The sequence below is a fragment of the Emys orbicularis genome, chromosome 6 (genome assembly GCF_028017835.1).
Source record: "Emys orbicularis isolate rEmyOrb1 chromosome 6, rEmyOrb1.hap1, whole genome shotgun sequence".
NCBI classification, from domain to species: Eukaryota; Metazoa; Chordata; order Testudines; family Emydidae; genus Emys; species Emys orbicularis.
The window spans coordinates 60,524,895-60,550,344 of record NC_088688.1 but is presented as its reverse complement, the minus strand read 5'-3'; the positions used below and the strand labels follow the sequence as shown (position 1 = coordinate 60,550,344).

Genomic DNA, 25,450 nt, shown 5'->3' with positions numbered 1-25,450 from the left:
AGAGGGTTAAGGGGAGAGTTGATTAGTCTATAAGTACCTACATGGGGAACAAATATTTAATTATGGGGTCTTCAGTCTAGCAGAGAAAGGTGCGACAGGGCCAGGGCTGGCTCCAGGGTTTTGGCCGCCCCAAGCAGCCCAAAAAAAAAAAAAAAAAAAAGCCGCGATCGCAATCTGTGGCGGCAATTCGGCGGAAGGTCCTTCGCTCCGAGCAGGAGTGAGGGACCATCCACCAAATTGCCACCGAATAGCTGGACCTGCTGCCCCTCTCCAGAGTGGCCTCCCCAAGCACCTGCTTGCCAAACTGGTGCCTGGAGCCGGCCCTGTACAGGGTCCACTGGCTGGAAGCTGAAACTAGACAAATTTTGGGCTGAAAATAAGGTGTAAATATTTAACAGTGAGAGTAATCAACTATTGGAACAAATTACCAAGGGTCATGGTGGATTCTGCTTCACTGACAATTAAGTCAAGATTGGAGGCTTTTCTAAAATCTTATCTAGGAATTATTTTGGGGAAATTCTGTAGCCTGTGTTATGTACAGGAGGTCAGACTAGTGATCACAATGGTCCCTTCTGTCCATGGAATCTATGAATCATATAGTACTCCTAAATTAACTATTTTGTTTTGTGGTATGGCACAGTACACATGCTAGATTTTTGCCCTGGGATGCATCTCTGTGGAGCTCCACAAGGCTTCAGTGAGACCTCTATGCAGGGCCAGCTCCAGGCACCAGCGCAGCAAGCTGGTGCTTGGGGAGGCCCATGGAAGGGGCGGCACGTCCGGGTCTTCAGCAGCAATTCGGCGGTGGGTCCCTCAGTCCCGAATTGCTGAAGTGCTGCCAATCGCAGCTTTTTTATTTTTTTCTCTTCGCCACTCGGGGTGGCAAAAAAGCTGGAGCTGGCCCTGCCTCATCTGAGGACAGAATTTGTCTTTCAGTCTCTAATTTTGTTACTGATTCCAGACCTCAGTCTAATTCATAACATTATATAATCACTATTTAAATTAAATAATGTTAAGCCCCCAATGTTATAAGCTTTAAAAATAAAAATATTTCTTTGCTTTCTCTATAAAGAGAGGAAAAATCTAGCTGTGACCAGGGATGCTGGAACAATTTTTATAGAGAGGTGTGTGTGCTGAGAGCTATTGAATCAAACTGTAAACCCTTTATATAATTGAAACCACTTCAAACCAGGGGGTGTGACCACACCCCCAGCACCCATAGTTCCAGTACTTATGGCTGTGACAGACTTGTGACTACACAAATTATAATTCTTCCCCCATTCACTTCTGCATAGTGTTTTGTGTTGGAGTTCTTTTAGAAAAGGGTGTTACATGATGCATGTAAATGTATTTATGAAATGGATAGAAATTGTGAAAGATATAGTCTGTGGATAGAATCATCTTGGTGGAATATGGTTGGTTCGGGAGCCTAAATTAAATCAGTGAAAACTTTAAATTCTTAACCTGGCTTGTGGTGATAGGATAAGATTTTTGGAGGTGACTTGAGCCAGTCACTTTATTTTAAACAAAACCCTTGGACAGTATTGAACTGGCCTTATAACAGCTAATGACGCCTGGCAGGGGCTTGCATAACTCTTTGCAAATACTGAATTTACACCACGATGCATAGTAAAGTAACAGTGCTGCTAGAGAAATGTAATACAAAAACTTTTTTTGGAATACTGTTTTTAACCTCAGACTGCAAGTTAAATAGCAAAATATACTGAAAGGGTAATAGTCTAATTTGTATTCCACTAGTACTTTTCATCCAGGGCTCTTATAGTACTTTACAAATGTTAATCGATAAAGTCTCATCGCCTTGGGAAATACATAAAAGGATCACTTCACCTGCCACAGAAATGGGTTCTGCTGTGAGTTGGAACACAGCCAGGGGTCTGATTCTCCTCTCTCTCTCTCTCATCAGTGTAAAACAGGATTTGGAGTTGCACTAATTTCACATAGCTGGGAGAGAAGAATCAGTCTCAAATATCTTAGAAGCATACTATACCCAAATTAAAATGTAGGATGAATTCTAGACAGGCCAAATGCAATTACTTGATTTGGCATTTAGTCAGGACAGGGGTAACACCCTATCTCTTATGAAGTCAGAGGGATCTTTAAACAAGTAAGACTACAAATGGTCTGGTTTGTTTACATCTCAGCCAGAAAATGGCACTGCCAGCTGCACAGTACCCTGTAATAGTACAAAAAACACTTCAGTATGGAAAGTCAAGGGGAAGAGTGTCACCTACTAAATCACATCACTTCCTGCAGCAACTAGGTATTTATTAACCGTTTCCCAATACCGTCCAAGTACCCTAACCATCATAGCCCATCAGATCTCTCAAACTAATAACACAAGGCGGTATGGCTGCAGATTTCTATATCTAGATTATATACCGCATGTTATCGAGTATGCACACGCTGTTTGTTTATTCAGACTTTGAGTGAGTCTTCAAAAACCCAATTTTGTGGATTCCTTTAGGTAAGAACTAAGGGTAGAATCCATAGAGCAATTTAGGCTCCTAACTTCTTTGTAGAGGCCACCCTTAAGACTAGTTAAGTACCATGTTAGGATGTAACTTAGGTCTGCTGACAGTGATTGTGTCCTTTTAGATCCTTGTTTAAAAACCACTTTTTGCTTTGCTATGACGCAAATACTGCAGTTAACAAAAAGGTATATCTTAATGCAAAATATAGTAAGGCTTGTTTTTTAAAAAACTACTTACAAGCATTTTCAATGTATTTATACGCATCCATGATACTACATACTATAGCTATCTTTTCATCACAATTGTAAAAATGCTTGGCTCAAAGGAGTACACAACAAAGTCTGAAGGGTTTTTTTGCTCATTATCTTATAGCTTTCACTGCTCAAACATCATCTGTGTGTATGCCTTAAAACAAGAATTCATTATTAGTTGCTTCCTAATATTTTCCAATTTTCTGGAGAAGCATTGGTTATATGATTCTTCTAAAACAACGTAATGAATATTTAGCATTCATGTAAGGCTCCCATTAGGAATGACTAATCCTAAAACTTAATAGCACCTGGGAATTAAGAGTCCTGTTGATCCACCGAATGATATAATAGTAGTGCAAACTTTCCCACACTACCTTACCAATGTGCCTTCAGCATAAGCTAAGGAACAATCTCCTTGCCCCAATTAGTTTTGGTTACTACTTAGCTGGGCCAGTTTTTAACAGATTTGCTAGAGGTGAAAGGCACTCTGGTCCACTCCAATCCTTTAACCCATTCATAATGTTACCAGCTCTCATGACTTCATCTCCATTAATGTGACTCTGGCCCCTGCTTGGGCCAGTCTCCCTATCAGGTGAGCAGCTCCAACCAACTCCTCCCGCTTTCTCACCTCCCCCAGTTTCCAGCCCATCACAGGGGAAAGCCCCTTGTGATTCGATGCCTTCTCCACTTCCACACCTCCTGGGAAGAGCAGCCATCTGTTGCAGAGGACAGACACCATTTTCTCTTGTGGGAGTTGGCAGGAGTTTTTGGGTAAGGGCCAGAGGGTAGAGAGCAGCTGATACCATTCTGACATGAGGGGAGGAGAGAGCAGAAAGAGCCCAGCAGCTCTGCTCCCTCCTTACCCACACCCCTCCTGTGCATAATGGGCTAGTCTGTTCTCTCCTTTTCCTTTCCCACGCTGGGTGCTTCAGGGTCAGAGAAGGGAGAGGGTGTGGAGCCCCTGTAACTGTCCCCCTCCAAGCCTGAGAAGGGGATGCTGCTGCAACTGCCCCTTGGGCCTGGGAGAAGGAGCAAAGAATCCTTGTAGGAGCAGGGACAGATGTGGGATGGAAGGAGGCAAAGTTGATGGGGTGGAGGGCTCAATGAAATGCATAATTAAGTGATGGGCTAGGAAATAGGTAGATCTGGTGCTGGGGCCAGAATTAATTAATTAGAAGTTTTGGGTTTGGGGAGAAGCTGGAAGCTCCACACCTTCAGGCAATCAGTGAGTGTGCCTGTGACTGGCCAAAAGTGCCCCAGATGCCTGCCCTACCCTCCCCCATGCATGCACACGCACGGTCACAAGGGGGATTCAGAAACCAAAGGACAAACCAAAATAACACAATATAACCGGTCTGTTAAAATCTGAGGACTTTTGGGCGAATATCACAATCTTTTGGAGTCTGATTTTATGATTTTTAAACTTTTGGGGCTGGCAATATTGCATCCCATCCAACAGCTCTAATTCTTTTAAATCAGCTTTGCAGATATTGTTTGTTAAATTTAAAATGCATACAGACTTTTGTTCATTTCAGTGTGCTCCAATATTTGTTGTTCTTTACATACGTGTCGTTAAAACAGTTTGTATCAAAAGCCTTTGATTTGTTCAAAGATGGTTCCTTCACCCACACTAAAGCTATCCTATAGAATGACATTTTGTAATACAAAATTGGATTTTTTTTTACTCGGAATATCCATTATAATATGATTTTCAGTGTTATTTTTTTATAGTGGTACTAAATCCACACTATATTTCAAAATTAATTTTCCCAGGAAGAGTGACGAATGAATGGTGCATTAACATTGCTTCTCCTCCTTTACTGAAGCTAGTGTCCTGAATCTTCCAGTCAATTGAAATGATGAAATGACTCTGAAGAAGAGCTCTATGTAGCTTGAAAGCTTGTCACTTTCACCAATAGAAGTTGGTCCAATAAAAGATATTACCCCACCCATCTTGTCCCTCTGACTGGCTGGCAATCATTTGGTGCTTTATACTTTTAAATTAGATAGTTCAAAACAGTGGTTCTAAACATATAATTGAATTCTTGCTCTGATGTCTTTTGAAGCTTAGCATGATTTATACTTGAAATGGTATTCTCACTTGATAGCTGCTGGACATTCCATGAGGTCTTGTTTTTTTCACACTGTTCCTGGCTTTCTCATGAGTGGAAGCCTTTATCTGCTAAATTGATTACCATGTATAATAGCTGGGTGTCTAGTGGTGGTGACTGCTAAATTTTTAGCATAGCAATGAGCTGTCCCTTATACCAGCCAGTGAGATGCAACACTATGCTGCTCTTCTGCATTATAACTATTAGAAGTGCATGTTTAAGAAATAGAGCTCTCCCAAAGCTGCCATCAACAAAGGAATGTAGGAATTGCTATAGTGGATCAAACCCAATGTCCAGTATTATGTCTAACACCTTCCTCTGAAGCATCTGGTACTGGCCACTGTAAGAACTCTACAATAAGCAGATATGGGATAATCTACCCCCACCTCCCCATTAGGTATCATCCTTATTGATGATTAAGTGTGTTTACCATCCCTTCCAAAAAGTTTATAATTATGACTAGGGGGTTGCATGCTCTGTTGCTTCTGTAGGCTGAACACATTGCTTGCACCAGGGGCTCCTTGAACCCTTCCATTCTTCTCTCACAAACTCCGTGTGCCACCTTCCCTCTGTTTCAGGCACTCTGGATGCTCTCCTATTGCCCCATTCTCCCCCTTTCCCTCCATTATTTCTTTTTTGTCTAGGAGATAAGGAATTCAGTGTGTTAAACTGAGGTGACATGGGGGATAATGTTGTGTTGGAAGGTGTTAATGGCTACACAAACAGGTTATTTTATCTATAGACAATTAGAGTATGTCTACACAGCAGCTTGGAGTGTGTTGCCCAGCCCAGACTTAAGCTAGAACACTAAAAACAGCACTGTGGATGTTAAGGTATGGGCTGTGGCTTGGGATAGCTCCTACAGCTCAGATCCAAGTGGTCAGGTAAGTTTGGACTCTGGTGGCTAGCCTGAGCTGCTGCCCCCATGCTGCAACATCCACGCTGCTATTTTTTAGCATGCTTGCTCAAGTGGAACTAGTGCAAGTCTGTCTACTGGTGCTCGGAGTCACACTCCCAGCTGCAGTGTAGACACACCTTTATAGATGCAGTTGAAGCTGCTGGGACTGCTAACTAAAAGCCAGAGGCTGCACATGTCCCCCATTTTCCTTTTCTGGTTTTCAGTTTTCACCAAAATCAATTGGGTTCTTCCCACTGATGCCTACCATATTCCCTGAAAATTTTGAATCTATTGGATAGGGCATTCAAAAGTTATTGATTTTACTTTGCCACAGACAGTTGTTGAACCTATGAGTCTAATTACATGTTGTGTGTTACCCTTATCAATTTTGAACTTGCTAACTTTTAAAATTTGACTGTCCCCTTGTTTTTGTGTTCATGAGAATGAGAGAATAGAAATTCCCAGTCTGCCTGTTCTATACCATTAATTATTTTATATACCGGTACTTTTATCATGTTACCTTTTTATTAATTTCTGTTGTAAAGTAAACATCCCAGCCTTTTCATGAGTCTTTCCATGCCCCTCCTCTTCCTTCTGAGTCTCCTCTAGTTCTGCAGTATCATTTGTGCATTTACCAGTACTGCCCATTATTACAGATGACATTGCACCATTGAATTGATCTGTTATGCAATCAGATGAGGTATAAAAGTTAATCTTTTAAAAAAATCCCCCCACTTTGCACTTGGTATGCTAATACTCTTCTAATAAAATGCATGCTTTTAATATTAAATGTTGAATCTAAATATTCTTGGAAGCAGTATTAAATGTAAAAATACTATCTGAATCCTATATGTCAGAGGAAAGAATGTGTATGGATTCACAAACAAAACGCTAGCTCAGAAAGAGTGACTTCCCTGTCCTGCTCAGTACCTACCTGGTCCTTTGCATCCTCCTTCCATGCCTTCTACACCCTTCCTCCCAACTTTGTGACCAACCTAGTCCCCCTAAACACCCTTGTTCATCATACCCCTCTGGTCCCCTGCATTCCTGCCATTCCAACCACATTTCCCTGAAACTGCTTGAAGCCTCTTCTTATGCTCCTTCTTTTGGGCTCCTTGAACATTCACACCATCTTCATGCCATGGTAGGTTACCATCCCTTCCATGCATCCTCTCCCTGACCTTTCCTCCCATTCTGCAATCAGAGAGTGCAATTTTATGTTCACCTCCTTCCTTCCCTTCAGTAAATGTTCTTCCTGGTCCTCTGCCCTCCTCATTATATGCCCCACCCCTCCTCTTTTAGAGTTCAGGCCCTCCATACTTCCCCATTTCTTACATCGCCTACCTAGGGCTCAGACTAGCTGCTGCTATAACAAAGCCTGGAGGCAGCAGAAGCAGTAGGTCATCTTATTTATGAGCACTTATATTGTTAATGTTCTAAACTTTGCTTCAGGTACATGTAAAACCAAATCTTCATGTCTTTGTAACTTTCCCATTAACCTCTTCTCCCTGTTTCGTTTTTTTTTTTTTTTAAGAGACTAAATTTTCCTGAGCAAGGCCCAAAAAATGAATTTGGAGTTTGGTTTAATGAGCTAAGTATGATTTAGGATATTTTTATACAACTTAACAACAGGGATGCTTTTGATACACTGGAGCTTGAAAAATCTTTTTGATGTCTTCCCCCCCACTCCTTCCTCCTTCTCCTCCTCCCCACACCCAAAAGAAAAAATAGTAGTATCCTGGGATGAGACATGAGATGTGACATGTACAATTTCTGGAGGATTGGTTGATTGATTGGAGAAATTCAAAGGAGGGTTGAACATTTGGCATATAATGCAAAGATGGCTTCAGCCTTAACTATAAAGCAGGACAGGGAAATCCTGCTCCATAATCAGTATAATCAATTTGTTATTTTACCAACCTATAACTCATCAGAGATTCTGCTAGATTTTTTCTTTTTTTCCCCACCAGTTTGATTTTTTTGATTAAGTGTTTTGGAATCTTAAACAACACAAAAATACATGCTTAAACTCCTAGTACAGTATATCCAACTAAAGGGACAAGGTGGGTGAGTTAATATCTTTTATTGGACCAGTGTGTGGTGGTGAGAGGGACAAGCTTTGAAGTTAAAAAGAGCTTTTCTTTAGGTCACCCAGCTTGTGTCTCTAATATCCTTGGACCAACATGGCTACAACAACACTGTATCCACTTAAGACATTCAGCACAAAACTAGTATAGTCTTCCTTAAGCTTTTATAGAAAAGCTTATTATCCTAAGGCAGCAGTTCTCAAATTGTGGGTCAGAACCCCAAAGTGGGTCATGACTGTGTGTTTTAATAGGATCATTAGGGCTGGTATTAGACTTACTGAGGCCCAGGGCTGAAGCCCGAGCCCCACCGCCTGGGGCCAAAGCCCCAGGCAGTGGGGCCCAGGTTATAGACCCCCCCCCCCCCCCCCAGACTGAAGCTCTTAAGCTTTGGCTTTGCCCCCTCTGCCTGGGGTGGTGAGGCTCTGGTTTTGCTCCCCCCTGCCTGGGGCAGCAGGGCTCAGGAGGGCTCAGGCTTTGGTCCCCTTTCCTGGGGTTGTGTAGTAATGTTTGTTGTCAGAAGGGGGTTACGGTGCAATGAAGTTATAAAGCACTAGTTTTCTGGCTATCTCCAGCTTCTGTGAGCATGTCTATGCATCACCAGCTGTTTCATAAATCAAACTGCCTGAATTGTGATTCTAGTATGGATTGGTCGTGTTCACACAAGCAACTGGGTTCAGGGGACCCACGGCTGGGCTCTGGGGGGGGAGGAGGGTGTGAGTGTCTGACCCCTCTCCAGTTGGGCCCTGGAGGGGAGGGGGCAGAGAAACAGGAAATGGGTTGTTGTAGGGCAGTGGTTCTAAAGTGTTGTTTTTTTTTTTTTTTTTTTTTTTTGCGGACCACTTGAAACTTGCTGGGTCTCAGCGGACCACTTAATGATCTTTCCAAATGTTGTTTGTACCATTAGCTAACTATTAAGTTAAAAAACTTAGTTTTTTTTGTTCTACAAATAAAAGCAAACACCTCCTATTTTAATATCCGTAGTCTTACCTTTCTAATTCTTACCTTTCCCCCCACCGTGCCAGCCCCCAAGCTGGGGCTGGGAAGGAGGGCCCTTCTCTCCCCGGCAGCTGCAGCCCTGGAGCTGGGGAGAGTCACCTCTTGCTCTGGCCACCACAGCCCTGCACATCCCAAATTCCCCCCCACCTACCTCCTATTCTCCTCCCCCGCCACCACCTCACCTTACATGTGTGTCTTCTCCAGAGTCCAGGCACCTAATTAGTGCGTGGCTCCACTAATTAGGTGGGGTGTGTGCGGCCGCCCAGGCGCACATCTTAGAGGGAACTATCCGCAGACCACCTGAATGGAGCTTGCGGACCACTGAGAACCTCTGTTATAGGGTTTCTTTAACTCTCTACACCTGGGGGAATGTTTGTGTGTGTCTGTATTGTTACAGACATACTTGCTGACAGGTATTTTGAAATTTCCAAAATAATTGAAACTGGTATGATTATATAGTGTTTTGACAAAATTTGCTGAATTCATAATTTTTTGGTGCAGAATTCCCTCAGGAGTAATTTCTGCTTCATTCAGTAATAGAAGTCCTAGATTGCTTTTTATCCCAGAAGTTTGGAATTCTGCACATGCTGTAATTTGAGCACTGGCTAAAGAGTGTTACGTGATTCTACCAAGGAAACAGCTCTAAATTCTCAAGGGCCAAACAAACTACTTTCTAGGCAGGAAAAAATAAAGGATGGCTTTCTACTTTTGTCTGGGGTATGGTCAGAAAAATAGAACAATATAGTAATTTAGAATGTGGATAGGGAAAGAAAGGAAGTTAGTCAATTAGACTTGATCAATACCAATACTCGTACAAACACAGCAGAAAGCGAGCCCACAGCAGGAGAGCCTATGGAAATTAAAGGGGATGATCCTAAGAATCTGGCAGCAGGAGGAAGAAATGGCACTTCTTCCTTCTGCTTTCTGCTATTTCTGTACCAGTGTGGAGTGAGTTCTCCCTTCTTCGCTTGGCTGAGAACTTCCTCTGCAAGAAATGTGTGATTACAATTAAAAATTACTTATAAAAAGCTATGAACGTTTGATCCTTGTTTTTGCTCTCGTTTTTTGTAACCAGTTGATATTAAAATAAATGCTATTTGAGTCTCAAGATGTCATAGGGGGTGAGCTCTGCTTCTTGAGTATTACACTGTGTGTTTATGAAAATAACATTGGTACACCATGGAAATTGGCAGGTGTGAAGAGAATGTGGACAGGGAAATGGATATGCATGATGTTGCATCTTTCTAAAGCATACAAAACTCACTAAGAATTGTGGAAACACTATCCTAGAACTATAATCTTGATGAAGACACTAAGTCTAAGGGTGTGTGTGTGTGTAGTGTGTTTCTTTTTTTAGATTTAATCCTGAGTGGAGCGCAGGAGCTGGTCCAAGAGGTAACTATAGCGGGACCGCTTGGAAATAGTGACCATAATACAATAGCATTCAACATCCCTGTGGTGGGAAGAACACCTCAACTGCCCAACACTGTGGCCTTTAATTTCAAAAGGGGGAACTATACAAAAATGAGGGGGTTAGTCAGACAAAAGTTAAAAGGTTCAGTGACTAAAGTGAAATCCCTGCAAGTTGCGTGGGCCCTTTTTAAAGACACCATAATAGAGGCTCAACTTCAATGTATACCCCAAATTAAGAAAAACAGTAAAAGAACTAAAAAAGAGCCACCGTGGCTTAACAACCATGTAAAAGAAGCAGTGAGAGATAAAAAGACTTCCTTTAAAAAGTGGAAGTCAAATCCTAGTGAGGCAAATAGAAAGGAGCACAAACACTGCCAACTTAAGTGCAAGAGTGTAATAAGAAAAGCCAAAGAGGAGTTTGAAGAACGGCTAGCCAAAAACTCCAAAGGTAATAACAAAATGTTTTTTAAGTACATCAGAAGCAGGAAGCCTGCTAAACAACCAGTGGGGCTGCTTGACGATGAACATACAAAAGGAGCGCTTAAAGATGATAAAGTCATTGCGGAGAAACTAAATGGATTCTTTGCTTCAGTCTTCACGGCTGAGGATGTTAGGGAGATTCCCAAACCTGAGCTGGCTTTTGTAGGTGACAAATCTGAGGAACTGTCACAGATTGAAGTATCACTAGAGGAGGTTTTGGAATTAATTGATAAACTCAACATTAACAAGTCACCGGGACCAGATGGCATTCACCCAAGAGTTCTGAAAGAACTCAAATGTGAAGTTGCGGAACTATTAACTAAGGTTTGTAACCTGTCCTTTAAATCGGCTTCGGTACCCAATGACTGGAAGTTAGCTAATGTAACGCCAATATTTAAAAAGGGCTCTAGGGGTGATCCCGGCAATTACAGACCGGTAAGTCTAACGTCGGTACCGGGCAAATTAGTTGAAACAATAGTAAAGAACAAAATTGTCAGACACATAGAAAAACATAAACTCTTGAGCAATAGTCAACATGGTTTCTGTAAAGGGAGATCATGTCTTACTAATCTATTAGAGTTCTTTGAAGGGGTCAACAAACATGTGGACAAGGGGGATCCGGTGGACATAGTGTACTTAGATTTCCAGAAAGCCTTTGACAAGGTCCCTCACCAAAGGCTCTTACGTAAATTAAGCTGTCATGGGATAAAAGGGAAGGTCCTTTCATGGATTGAGAACTGGTTAAAGGACAGGGAACAAAGGGTAGGAATTAATGGTAAATTCTCAGAATGGAGAGGGGTAACTAGTGGTGTTCCCCAAGGGTCAGTCCTAGGACCTATCCTATTCAATTTATTCATAAATGATCTGGAGAAAGGGGTAAACAGTGAGGTGGCAAAGTTTGCAGATGATACTAAACTACTCAAGATAGTTAAGACCAAAGCAGATTGTGAAGAACTTCAAAAAGATCTCACAAAACTAAGTGATTGGGCAACAAAATGGCAAATGAAATTTAATGTGGATAAATGTAAAGTAATGCACATTGGAAAAAATAACCCCAACTATACATACAACATGATGGGGGCTAATTTAGCTACAACGAGTCAGGAAAAAGATCTTGGCGTCATCGTGGATAGTTCTCTAAAGATGTCCACGCAGTGTGCAGAGGCGGTCAAAAAAGCAAACAGGATGTTAGGAATCATTAAAAAGGGGATAGAGAATAAGACTGAGAATATATTATTGCCCTTATATAAATCCATGGTTCGCCCACATCTCGAATACTGTGTACAGATGTGGTCTCCTCACCTCAAAAAAGATATTCTAGCACTAGAAAAGGTTCAGAAAAGAGCAACTAAAATGATTAAGGGTTTAGAGAGGGTCCCATATGAGGAAAGATTAAAGAGGCTAGGACTCTTCAGTTTGGAAAAGAGAAGACTAAGGGGGGACATGATAGAGGTATATAAAATCATGAGTGATGTTGAGAAAGTGGATAAGGAAAAGTTATTTACTTATTCCCATAATACAAGAACTAGGGGTCACCAAAAGAAATTAATAGGCAGCAGGTTTAAAACAAATAAAAGGAAGTTCTTCTTCACGCAGCGCACAGTCAACTTGTGGAACTCCTTACCTGAGGAGGTTGTGAAGGCTAGGACTATAACAATGTTTAAAAGGGGACTGGATAAATTCATGGTGGCTAAGTCCATAAATGGCTATTAGCCAGGATGGGTAAGAATGGTGTCCCTAGCCTCTGTTCGTCAGAGGATGGAGATGGATGGCAGGAGAGAGATCACTTGATCATTGCCTGTTAGGTTCACTCCCTCTGGGGCACCTGGCATTGGCCACTGTCGGTAGACAGATACTGGGCTAGATGGACCTTTGGTCTGACCCAGTACGGCCTTTCTTATGTTCTTATGTTTCTTGATTGACAAAGCAAGTTCCGGCTGCATGGTAGCAGATAGTCTCTTGAAATTGTCACACTGCTAATGTTAAAGATTCAGGTACTGTAGTATAACTTCATGAGATTACTTAATGCAGAATAACAATAGGAACCTTCTAATAATGTAGATGTGTGTAGACACAAGAATATTGTTCTGATGGGGGGGGGGGGAGATTTGTACAGCTATGCAAAATTAGATGCTTGTTTTGCCTGGCATATAGACTGGAAACATACAGTGGCTGGCTACACAGTTCTTTTGTGCAGATGACACATTTGGTGTGAAGATGGTCCTCCATGCAGAACTGCAGATAACACCAAGTGTAAATGCCTTTGACAGGAAGATCTGCTATCTTTTCAAAACTTCCAATATGTGTCCCCTGGATTCAGAAAATTGTAGAATTCATTCTTTAGTAGGTCATTTAGTCTACAGTTACTATATACTTCAGCTATTGTGAACTCTCTTTTTAATGTAATGTGTCTGTTAGTCACATAAGACCAAAGAAGAGCTTACTTACAGTTTTGCTCTCACACAGCAATGTTAATATTTGATCAAGATTGGAAAAATGAAAAGTGTCATGTAGAAACTCTGATGGCTTAAATAGAATATATATCATTTTTCAGTGGCATAATGCAACCATATTTACATGTTTCTTCTGACTCTTCTTTTTGTTCCTCTTTCATGCCACCCCCTACACCTGGAATGACCTCCTTATTGTGGTATAGCAAATGCTTGCCCTCTCCTTTCTAATCACTCCTTAAAACTCGGACATTCCCAAAAGCCCACAAATGCTGAACCTTGTCCATAACAAATGCTGTCACTGAGGTGTGCTATCAACAATTATTTACTAAAATAATTAAAATATATAAAAACATTTCAGGGGACAAATGAAAATCGTCCAGGTGGCCCATAAAAGGGCACAGGAATATCTGTCTAAAAAGGTGGTTATATGCTCTCAAATTATTAGAGGCCAAAATCTGCCCTGGAATGTAGAGACCTGATTCTGTAAAAATAGCTTAAGTAACATAGCTTTGACCTCTAATAATATTTGTCCTGGTTTCAATGATTTGACACTTTTTTTTTTTTTTTTTTTTTTTTTTAAAAAGCACTTATTGAGGCAAGTATCTGACATCAGCAGCATCACCACTCCTGGTACCTGCCCAATCAAGTGCCTCCCTATCATTGCAGTCTGACACTATAAACAACTTTGTTCCAGAAATTCTAGTATGATGTGTGTTTGGGTGCAGACAGGGGAGAGGCCTGCATGGGCTCAGAGTGGTATGGATGAGTCTCTTCTCTCTCTCAAAAGGAATTTTAAAGATAGAAGAAAAGTAGTAAATTTTTAAAGCTTTATAAAGCAATGTCTCCGCCTACATTAATATCTAAACTAGTATTTTTATTGTGTGGATTTATTGTAGGAGCCCTATAGACCAAGACCGTAATGTGCTAGATGCTGTACAAACAGAATAAAACGATGGTGCCTGCCTCAAATTGCTTATAGCCTAAGACAAGAGACAATGATTAGATACAGCGACACTGTTACAGGGGTACAAGGAAACCATGAGACCATATTAGTCAGCAGCATAGGCAGTGGTCTCAGCACACCAGCTGCCTAATTATTGTAGAGGTTTTTTGTAGGCATCAGAACAAAGAGTTTTAAGGAAGGCAATGAGGTAGCTTTGTGGATGTCTACTTGGTACTCCTCCCAAGTGTGAGGGGCAGCATGGAAAAAAGCACAAAGGTACTTATTTGAGAGTTTAATAAGTGGGGGATGGAGGCTGCATGGTTGATTCGTTGATGGAAGGCAGGAGTTGACATCTCACTAGCATATGAAATGATAGGTTGTGAAAGGCTTTGAAAATAAAGACTAGCTTACATTTGATTCAAACATTTATCATCTGTCATTCCACCATTGGGGAAGGTGCTATAGTTGAACATGACTGAATGATAGCCCACATAATTCTAATATTGGCCTGCTCAGAATAAGTTTCTGTCAAAGATTACAGAGATCAAGGTTCACAATTCCTATAAGAGGAGAACATCTGAAGAACTTCTGTACCCAGTGTTGCATTTCTGTGAAAAAACAGGGGTCCAGGAGTAGCTCTGAAATGCTTATTGAAATTAAGGATTCAGGTATATCTCTTGAGACAGAGCTGCTCTGGGGAGGAGAAAGTGGAATAAGTGCACCATCCTAGCAATGGTGTATTCAGAATATGTCAGCAAGTGTGTTCATATGTGGGATTTGCTTTGAATGTACAACAGGTGTAATTGGTGTGCAGTGGGAATGGGCCATGATTAGACAAAACCTTCAGAGGTTGTTAGGCAGTATGCCCTGTTTCTCCCCAGAACCTGCGGCCAAATTATGTCTGCCCTTTGCAGGGTGCTTTTGGGAAGGAGGGAGGAGAAAGGAAGGGTGTCCTCTCTACCCTCTAGGGCATTCATGCTGAGTTAGCCTTAATTTGGCTTTTAAAAAATCATCAGAGAAGGAAATGGTTTGTAGCTATAATTTAGTGCATGATTAAATATTTAGCACTTTGAGGTGTGGCAGAGAAAAGGATAGACACTGGTGTTGACTGAGTTGGTTAGTAGTAGGTCAGTATCATGATCTGTGAGTTTATTTGAAAAATATGAAGGTTTTTATTAGCTGTTTGTTAAAAGTATTATTGTTGGGCTTAAGATTGTGGGGGTCATGTCTTTTCAAAGCAAATACTATTAGGCCTTGTGCATGGCCTCAGTACTCAGCCTGAAAACTGGAAATTGAGTAACCAACAGTTTATTGCAAACTGAGTCTTGGGCCACTGGTTGTGAATTAATTATAAAATAATTAATGTAGATATCCTATCTCCTAGCACTGGAAGGGACCTTGAAAGGTCATCGAGTCCAGCCCCCTGCCTTCACTAGCAGGACCAAGTACTGATTTTGCCCCAGATCCCTAGGTGGCCCCCTCAAGGATTGACCTCACAACCCTAGGTTTAGCAAGCCAATGCTCAAACCACTGAGCTAACCCTCCCCCTATTACGAAACATGTTTTATTTTTAATGTGCAAAATGATGCCTCAAGCTGTAATTTTATTGTAATTATAATTTACACAGTCTTGATATTATTGAATACTCAGCCTTCATCTGAAGCTTTTGATAATTAGTAACTAGCTTGGCCCTTCAGTGTGGCTGGTTATTGTGCTATGTCTGCATAAATAAACATGACTGCCGGCAGACATCCTTCTTTAAAAGTAGTGCCACTCCATGTATCCGCTACTAAGAGGCTAGTATCACAGGATGCTTATCTTCACAAAGGTCAGGACCATTCTTTACATCTCATTAACTCACTCTATTTGCTGCTATTTATTGATGTGGTGTTGGGTGGCTACATGATTGGATGTGAAATGCCAGGTAAAGGTTATATTTGTTGTTTAATATTAATTAGAATTTGTTGGGTTGTCTTCATATCCAGTGGGCACATGGGAATCTGCAGTTGTGCTTACCAGTTTACCATTACCAAGTATTTTGTCTATAAAGACTGGGGGTTTCTGATAAAAAGAATTGCAAAGATGCTACGTTGACAGCGTTGAGGATATGCATACACCTGCTCAAATTGCTGAACACGCACAGCAAGTGTGTGGCTTTCTGGGTATTTATTTTGTTGGTTCATAAGTAATGCAAACATTGTAATTTAATATGCATCCGAAGAAGTGGGCTGTAGCTCACGAAAGCTTATGCTCTAATAAATTTGTTAGTCTCTAAGGTGCCACAAGTACTCCTGTTCTTTTTGCGGACACAGACTAACACGGCTGCTACTCTGAAAATTGTAATTTAAGCTCTTGTTCTACTAGTGTGCTGCCTCAGAAATTGCTTTTCCAAATGGATCTTTGTTAACCTGGATGCCAGTCTCACAACACTAACTCTTAGTTGCCACCCAGATGAAAAAAACAGTGGAGTTTCCCTTCCCATCCTAGTTTGATGAAAAATGATCATGACACCCCATTAGATGTGCAGGAACTGTGTAGTATTCAAATTAATCCATAGGGGATAAATATACAAGTTTCTTTCTTTCGTTCTTTCTACATTAGAAAGAACCAATCTGCTGTAAGTAATATTTGGTTTTTGTATGTGCTGCTCCATTGACTATAATGGAAGAAATGCCTAAAAGCTAAAATACATTGCTGCTGTGGTTTCTAACAGAAATCATTTAATAAAATTAAATGCTTCCTCTAATTTTTTTCCACATGGAAAAAAGATGCATCACTTTATTGGTAGTTTGTGTAGCTTATGATTTTGTGAAAGGCAAGGTTATTAGGCAAATTATGATGACAATAAGCATGAAGGTATATCTCGTGTTTTTAACAAACATAGTAGTGACTTGTAATTATTAAACAATAGTCAATCAGTTCTTCACCTTTTCAGTGACTTGGAACTAGACTCTGTATCAACTCAAATACCGTATATTACCCCTACATCCTAATATCTGTATCAAATCAGTAACCATTTAGAAAAACTATGGCTTTCCACAATGATAGCTTTTATTTCACTATTTGAAAAACAAATGTAACCCCACCTTTTAAGGCATGGCTGTAGTCTTCTCCCTTTTCTCCTCTGGGGTATGCTCCTGGGTACACCTATAAGGGTGCCTCCATCCAAGGAAGTCCTGCCTAATGCAGAGAACAAAGGAAAAATATCTAACACCAATCTGTTACAAAGGAGTATCAGTCAGAGCACACAAAAGCTATCACAATTCCCACAGTAATAAAACAGTGACTGGGACTTTACTAGGTATGGGGAACTAAGGGTGGGGGTGAAGGGTGGGGGAGGGGGAGGAAGGATCAGGCTAGCAAAAGCCAAAACCAACAGTATATGAACTATACCCCTCCCAATATGTATAGCCAGTACAAACCACTCTGTGCTTTCTCCCAGTGCCTTCCTAGGAAAATAGTAAATAGATTAGGGTCCGTCTTCGATGGGTGGTGCAGCTCTGAAGGCAAGCTTAAAGCGAAACAGCAAATAAACAAGGATATTTTTTATAGTGTATCTACACCAAGGATGAACAGATTGTCCTTGTGACTCCCTGATCTGGATTCCACTGTGCAGTTATGCTGTTTCTTGATTGCCTGACTCTTGTATCTCTGCTCAGTTTCTCTGGTTTCTGCTGCGATGACACCATTCAATATCTTCAAAATTCCCAAAGGACTCAGTCTTCCCTTGGTAGGAATGTGGAGGGCAGAAAAGTCATCCTGGGCTGTGACACTTCTCTCCCTTTTAGGAACCAAACACAGCCAAAACCGAAAGTAGAACCAAACCCTGATTCTGGTAACGTTGCCAACCAGTTCTCTCTGCTGAGGAGTCGTGAAACTCTGTCACGTTATTTCTGTAGTCTGGGGGAGTCCCCTAGAGGGCTGGTATTCCAGGAGCACCCTCTCCAATGGTATGATATAAACAATACACTTTTTTTTTAAGAAGTTAAGTTTTTTGGTATTGGTAATGGACACTAGGACCACTCAACTATTCCAATTATCTTAATTGTAAAATGTGTATTGTTAGTGTCTGCCCTACTCAAGACCATTGACTTCTCTTTTGCAATAAACACGCTGGCTGAGCTGACAATTTTTGTTTGTTTTTTTTAAAATTGATTTTCATAAAACAACAAACTAAAAAGTGAATGACTTGCGGCTTGTACAGTAGACCCTTAGTGCTATGAACACCAGACTTATGAATTGACTGGTCAAGCACACCCCTCATTTGGAGTTGGAAGTATGCAATCGGGCAGCAGTAGAGATTTAAAAAAAAACAAACACAAAAGCCCCAGTACAGTACTGTTAAATGTAAAGTACTGTGTGTGTGTGTGTGTGTGTGTGTGTGTGTGTGTGTTTTAAGGGGGTGGTGGTGGGGAGTTGTCTTTTTAAAAAAAAATAATAAAAAAAATAAGGAAATTTCTGTGCTTGTTTCGTTTTAAATTGGTTAAAAGCAGCATTTTTCTTCTGCATAATACTGCTTTGAAGCAGTATTAAGTCCATGTTACATTGTAAACTTTTGAAAGAACAACCATAATTTGTTCTGTTATAAACTTTTCAGAGTTACAAACAGCCACCATTCTGAGGTGTTCATAACTCTGAAGTTCTACTGTATATATTTCCAAATATTGCACGCTTCACAGAATCGCTAATAAAAGTTTACAACTTGTAAAAACTGCAAGACGAGGCAATACAAAACCAGAGAATATTACATAGACATGACATGTTAAGATGGGGATAGCAGTGATAACACTGGAAAAAGCATACATAAATGGGAAAAGAAGGGATGTAGGGGAACAGGGAGAGAAAAGGAGGCGATGTTGGGTGGAATGAAGGTGTGGCATTATTTGAGCAGTCTTTTTAAAATCCAAATGTAGCTAGAAATGGGGGTCCAAATTTTGTCAGATCCACATAACTAATCTCTATGGTGGTCATCTATTCTTTGGCTGTTAAATCAGACAGGTCTGAATACCACTGCTCTGTTGTGGGCATAAGCCTACTCTTCCATTTTTGTAAAATCATGTGCTTGGTGATTATTGCAGATCTCAAGAACCAGTCTTTGTATTTCAGTTAAATGCAACTCAGGGTAAATGGGTTTGGCTTATGGATACAAGATTCTGCTACAGTCAGGAATCTCTCAACTCCTCAAAATACAGATGATCCTTATTGTAATAATATCCCCATTTTAATAGGGATGGCCAGATTTATGGATCCTTTTCCTTTATTATTTTAATTTTTTTTTTTTTTTTTTTTTGGGTAAAAGTTCACATAACCAAACAAGTTTCCTGTTCTCGCTAACTTCCAGGTTAGCGGATGGTTTAAGGAGGCTTTGTCAGAAGTGTGCCAAAGAGGAGGTAACTGGAATAATAAATTATTTTATTATTGTGACAGAACCTGGAAGCTAAAATGCCATTGTACTAGGTGCTGTACACACAGAAAGATGGTCACTGCCCAAAGGTGTTCCACCAAATTTGGTGGATGGAGGCAACAGGTGGATATGACAGATTGGGAAGTATGAGAGCAGTGAGATAGCTATGAACAGTGGAATGAAGACTAAGCAACAATTGTACTTGACTAGATAAGAGAGTCCACTCTTTTAGAAGGCAATTATGGAGGAACTGCCACATAACTTTTCTAGCCAAACATTGGGTTGGATGAGGATATATATTGTGTGGGGATTGTGGTGAGTTTTTTGTTTTTGCTTTGTGAAGGAGTCCAATGATCAATTTGCTGCCTTATCAGTTTCTTAATGTGGTATACATTTTCTCTCAGGCAATGAGTCTGCCACTGCTCTGAGAGAGCAAGTCTTTTTTAGAAAGCTTAATAGTGCTATGGATGTCTAAAGTATGCGGCAATTTTTCTTGTAGGTGGGAGGGATCTTGCCTTAAAGATGGTAGAAGTATTTGTTGAAATAGTATGAAAAGCTAGGAAACTGGCAGCCTTTCACATCTCATCTTGAAGCTAAGGACTGTCAGAAATATCACTTGATAAACAGTAACATGAAAATGTTTGTAATATTTTTTTTTTTATTCAAAACAATGCTTGCTCTGTAGGTGCACAAATAGTGAATTCTTTTTAGGTCTATTACTTTTAATGGCAAGTATATGTTTGATATTCGTCTGAATCGCCAGGTAGAAAGTGCAAGAACAGCAAAAATATTCAGCCTTCCAATAGCCCTCCAAACAGTAATACTACCAGGTTTTAATGTAGATGAAGATTACCAACCTCCTATTTAGTAAATTTCTCCCTATATCATTCTGCAACTGAAGATTCACTGCAGGATGAACTATTTCCATTCCTATCACTTCTGTGGACAGACTCGAATTACACGGCAGTCTCTGTGGAATTCTCTGAGTCATTCAAATGGTTGACCCAGACCAAGAAGGAGCAAAGATGAGATGTAGCAGTTTAATTTTATGAAGCAGTTGAATGAAAGCTAATTTTTCTTTGTTTTGGAATTTTAAGTGACAACCTTTTCCTATTCACTCTAGGTTAAAGAACTCCCTGGAACTCATCTGACCTGATTACATTAATTACTGTTGATATCAACTGCTTTTATTACAGAGAATTAAATTCACCAGTAGACCAGATCCTCAACTGGCTTAAATATGCATAGCTCCATTAAAGTTAAGGAACCTAAATCAGTTTACACAAGCGGAGGATCTGACCTGACTGTAGCATGTTTCTATCAAATGTACTTCTCTTAGTGAGCCAGTTGAATGATGGAGCTAGCTCAGGGGTCTTTTTACAATGAAAATGTAGGTGCTAAGACATTTTAGGTGCCTCCAGAGTTGGGCAGTGATAGTGTTATAGCCATGTTGGTCCCAGGATATTTAGATAGACAAGGTGGGTGAGGTAAGGTCTTCCTTTCGCTCACAGAAGCTGTTACAATACGGGTATGTCTACACTACAAAATTAGGTTGATTTTTATAGAAGTCAGTTTTGTTTAGAAATCGATTTTATACAGTTGATTGTGTGTCCCCACTAAGCGCATTAACTTGGCGGAGTGCGTCCACAGTACCGAGGCTAGCTATCTCACAGTTCCTGCAGTCTCCGCCACCCATTGGAATTCTGGGTTGAGCTCCCAATGCCCGATGGGGCAAAAACATTGTCGCGGGTGGTTTTGGGTACATGTCGTCAGGCCCCCCCTCCCTCCATGAAAGCAACGGCAAACAATCGTTTCTCGCCTTTTTTCCTGGATTACCCATGCAGACGACATACCACGGCAAGCATGGAGCCCGCTCAGCTCACCATCACCGTAAGTCTCCTGGGTGCTGCTGGCAGACGTGGTACTGCATTGCTATACAGCAGCAGCTCCTTGCCTTCGTGGCAGCAAACGGTGAAGTATGACTGCTAGCCGTTGTTGTCGTCTCCTGGGTGCTCCTGGCCGACCTCTGTGAGGTCGGTCGGGGTGCCTGAACATAAATGGGAGTGACTCCAGGTCATTCTCTTCTTTAAGTTTTGTCTCCTTGAGATTCAGTCCTGCCTGGAATATCATGCGAGCTGAAGGCTTCTGCCTCAGGTTGCTCTCCCAGCCGGCAGCACAGCGCGGTCGCATCTAACCCTTGCTCCCATGGGTCCTGAAGCCTGGACAGTAGTAAGGAGCAGTTCAATTATAGGCTGAGCAAGTGCAGAATGGTGGTAGAATGTGCCTTTGGACGTTTAAAAGCTCGCTGGTGCTGTTTGCTGACTAGGCTGTTGGCGATCAGAATTGCACAGCAAGGCGCACTGCGCATCACAGAGGCTTTGAAAACCAGTTTCATGACTGGCCAGGCTTCGGTGTGACCGTTGTGTGTGTTTCTCCTTGATGCAAACCCGCCCCCTTTGGTGGTGGGGGTGTGTGGTTTTTTTTTTTTTTTAATTCCCTGTAAGCCATGTAGTCAGTCGCCCCTCCCTCCGTGAGAGCAACGGCAGACAACCGTCGGGGATGTTGAAATACCTATAGTTATCCTTGGGGACCCAGCCTACCCCTTAATGCCATGTCTCATGAAGCCATACACAGGCACCCTGGACAGTAGCCAGGAGCTGTTCAACTATAGGCTGAGCAAGTGCAGAATGGTGGTAGAATGTGCTGCTGCAGGTCCCTGTTATAGCCTCTGTCCTTCATGCCCTTGGAGTCCCCCCCCCCCCCAATATTTGGGCATTTTGTCTTTTGGAACGGAGTTCTGATAGCACAGATTCCGCTCCCCATACAGCGATCAGATCCAGTACCTCCCGTTGGGTCCATGCTGGAGCTCTTTTGTGATTCTGGGACTCCATGGTCACCTCTGCTGATGAGATCTGCACAGTCACCTCTGAGCTCGCCATGTTGGCCAAACAGGAAATGAAATTCAAAAGTTCGCGGGGTTTTTCCTGTCTACCTGGCCAGTGCATCTGAGTTGAGAGTGCTGTCCAGAGCAGTCACAATGGAGCACTCTGGGATAGCTTCCGGAGGCCAATACCATCGACTTGCGTCCACACTACCCCAAATTCGACCCAGCAAGGTAGATTTCAGCGCTAATCCCCTCGTCGGGGAGGCGTACAGAAATCTATTTTAAGAGCCCTTTTAAGTCGACAAAAATGGCTTCATCGTGTGGACGGGTGCAGGGTTAAATCAATCCAACGCTGCTAAATTCGACCTAAACTCGTAGTGTAGACCAGGGCTAAGACTGCCTTTTGAGCTTACACAGCTCTTCTTCAGGTCTGGGAAAGGTACTCTTTGTCACAGCTAAATTCAAGGTGGAACAGATTGTTTAGCATAAGTAATTAACACATTGTAAGAGGCCATTCATGGTGAAGTGGCCAGTTAACACCTGTGTAGGGGGCGGGTTTAATAGGTTATGAAAAGTGTTCACCCACAGGTGCTAGTGTTTTTGTCTTATCATTTTTCTGAGTTCATTTTAGAGCACAGTGAGTAATCTGTCGTGTTCCACCCACATAGTTGTATTGGGGGCATTTAGTGCACTGGATGAGGTACAACACCTGTTGCAAAAATAACAGGAGTACTTGTGGCACCTTAGAGACTAACAAATTTATTAGAGCATAAGCTTTCGTGGGCTACAACCCACTTCTTCGGATGCATCCGAAGAAGTGGGTTGTAGCCCACGAAAGCTTATGCTCTAATAAATTTGTTAGTCTCTAAGGTGCCACAAGTACTCCTGTTATTTTTGCGGATACAGACTAACACGGCTGCTACTCTAACACCTGTTGCGACAGGCACGTGTAGGCCCATGGCCCTTGAAAAGTATGTCATGGGAAGGGTGCTGATCATCACAGCAATGAGATGTCTACAGGATTTTCGTCTGACTGGCAGGGTATGATGCTGCTTTGAGTTGATGCGTGCTGGTCTGTGGGGTGCATGCTTCTGATGATGAGCTTGGAGAGTCTTCGATGGTATTAAAGATAACTGTTCTTTTTTTGGGGGGGGGGGGAGAAGTTTTTAGAGGTGTCTGGAGCTGTCATTGAACACCTATCCTGTTTTCTAGAAGACAAAATAAGGGAGACAAACGCTGAAGGGGAATAAAAAGAACAGTAAAGGTAGAAAATGCAGCCTCTGACTTTCACTTGCAGCCTTGCTGTTGAGAAAAACACAGGCACAGCACAGTGTCTTATCAGCACCCCAGGAACTGGCAAACTTGTATTAGCATTGGACTGTTTGGGGTACTGCATTTAGCTGCCTTTCTGATCACACAGGCTTACAGCAGTGTTGTGAAAATATGCGGTCTTGGTTGGCTAAATTATTCTCTTAATGGATAGAAGGAGATAGAAAAGGAAAAACACATGGGATGGGGAGAGAGAGAGAGAGTCTCGTACCCCGGTGGTATTTGGGATTAGTTGCTGGAGGTGAAGATGTCATCTGGGTCCCTCCAGTGGCATTGGAACAATTTTTGTGTGTGTGGAGGGGGAGGTGCTGAAAGCCATTCAATAAAACTGTAAACCCTCTAATAGAAACCATGTCAAGCAGGGATGCTGCCGGACCCCCAGTGCGCATAGTTCCAGCACTTCTGGCTCCCTCTTTCTCTCTGGCCAGGTCTTATCAGGATATCCCTCAGGATTAGGATGAAGAAGGTTTGGGGACTCCGGAGACAGTGGGGGTGGTAGCCATGGTGAAGCTCGCTGCTGCTGCTTCTTTCAGACAACCACTGATCGTCTGTTTCTCCTAAAGACTCTTTGAGGACCCCAAAAGAGGTGTGATGGCAGAACAGCCTGTTGTCTCATTATTTTGGCCACCAGTTAAGCCTAAAATCTGACACACACCACTCCTGGTTCATTGATATATTTTTGGTCCAATACTTCCTGGTTTACTTGGCATGATCTTAACACAGTTCTTGAGTTATATCAGTAGGCCTCTATTGTTTTGGTCTAACTTAGTCTGTCTTGCTCTTGCACCTTTTCAACATTTGTCATGGGTTATTGTGACACTTCATAAACTTTCACTCACTTACTACTTGAGTTTGCAATTAGGGTAAAATGTAGGCCCAATTATTACAACAGCACACATGACAATCAGAATTTGACCTGAAGAAATTGGCCTTATGTAGTTGCTCAATTTAAAAAAAAAAAATCTTAATGGGAAAAGAATTACCATGCACTCCTTGAGAGCCTTTATCACTGGTGATAATGTATAAGAAGGACAGAACCCAGCTTGAAATACATATAGTATGAGGTTGAGTTTGTATAGCTGGTAGTTGGGGGGGGGGGGAAATACAACTTTATAGTTGAAAACGGAGCACATCTGATGTGGAAGACATTGAGGAACAATAATCAAACAGTCCCACCATGACATTTTTACACAATCAGAGCAGAATTACACTTTAAGACAAGTTTTGCTATAATTAAATGATTGGGCAAATTACTGTAGCCTGCTTCCTAACTCTTGATTGGTGCTGAAGGTGACTGAATTATGGTACTTTTTTACCTTTTTGTTTTTCAAGTTTAAAAGGAAAAAATGATCAAAGGGACAAGTAGAAACCACTGACATTCAGAAATCAGATATACAGAATAGACTGACAGACTGTCCATTACATATCTTGGGGCTTGTGAGGATCTGTTCTGAGGATTGCATGCTTCAACTATCTTTCCCCCCCCCCCCCATCCCAAAATCCTTGTTTATTAGGTCAACTCCCTCACTTTATTCCTCTGTGAATATACTTTTTCATTACAAGTCCTCTGGGGGGGGGGGGGGTGGCGAAGCTCTGATTTATAAGAAAACTTAATATTAAAGTACAAAAAATTGTTAAACATCTTGTTGGTATCTAGGACTGAATGCTATGCTCAGTTGCCTTGTATAATCATATTACATATCAAAAAC

The 25,450-nt window shown here is 41.6% G+C and overlaps 1 protein-coding gene across 3 annotated transcripts in view; it reads left to right on the top strand.

The window, feature by feature from the left end:
* The window catches only part of MCTP1 (multiple C2 and transmembrane domain containing 1), a 497,445-nt gene that overhangs the window by 8,711 nt on the left and 463,284 nt on the right, over nucleotides 1-25,450 (top strand). For 2 of the 3 annotated variants that reach the window (XM_065406109.1, XM_065406107.1), the window contains exon 2: nucleotides 11,406-11,413. The exons of the other annotated variant lie outside the window; for it this stretch is intronic. In XM_065406109.1, the coding sequence (XP_065262181.1) occupies nucleotides 11,406-11,413 (8 nt within the window). The remainder of the gene's footprint in view (nucleotides 1-11,405; nucleotides 11,414-25,450) is intronic. 3 annotated transcript variants of the gene reach the window in all.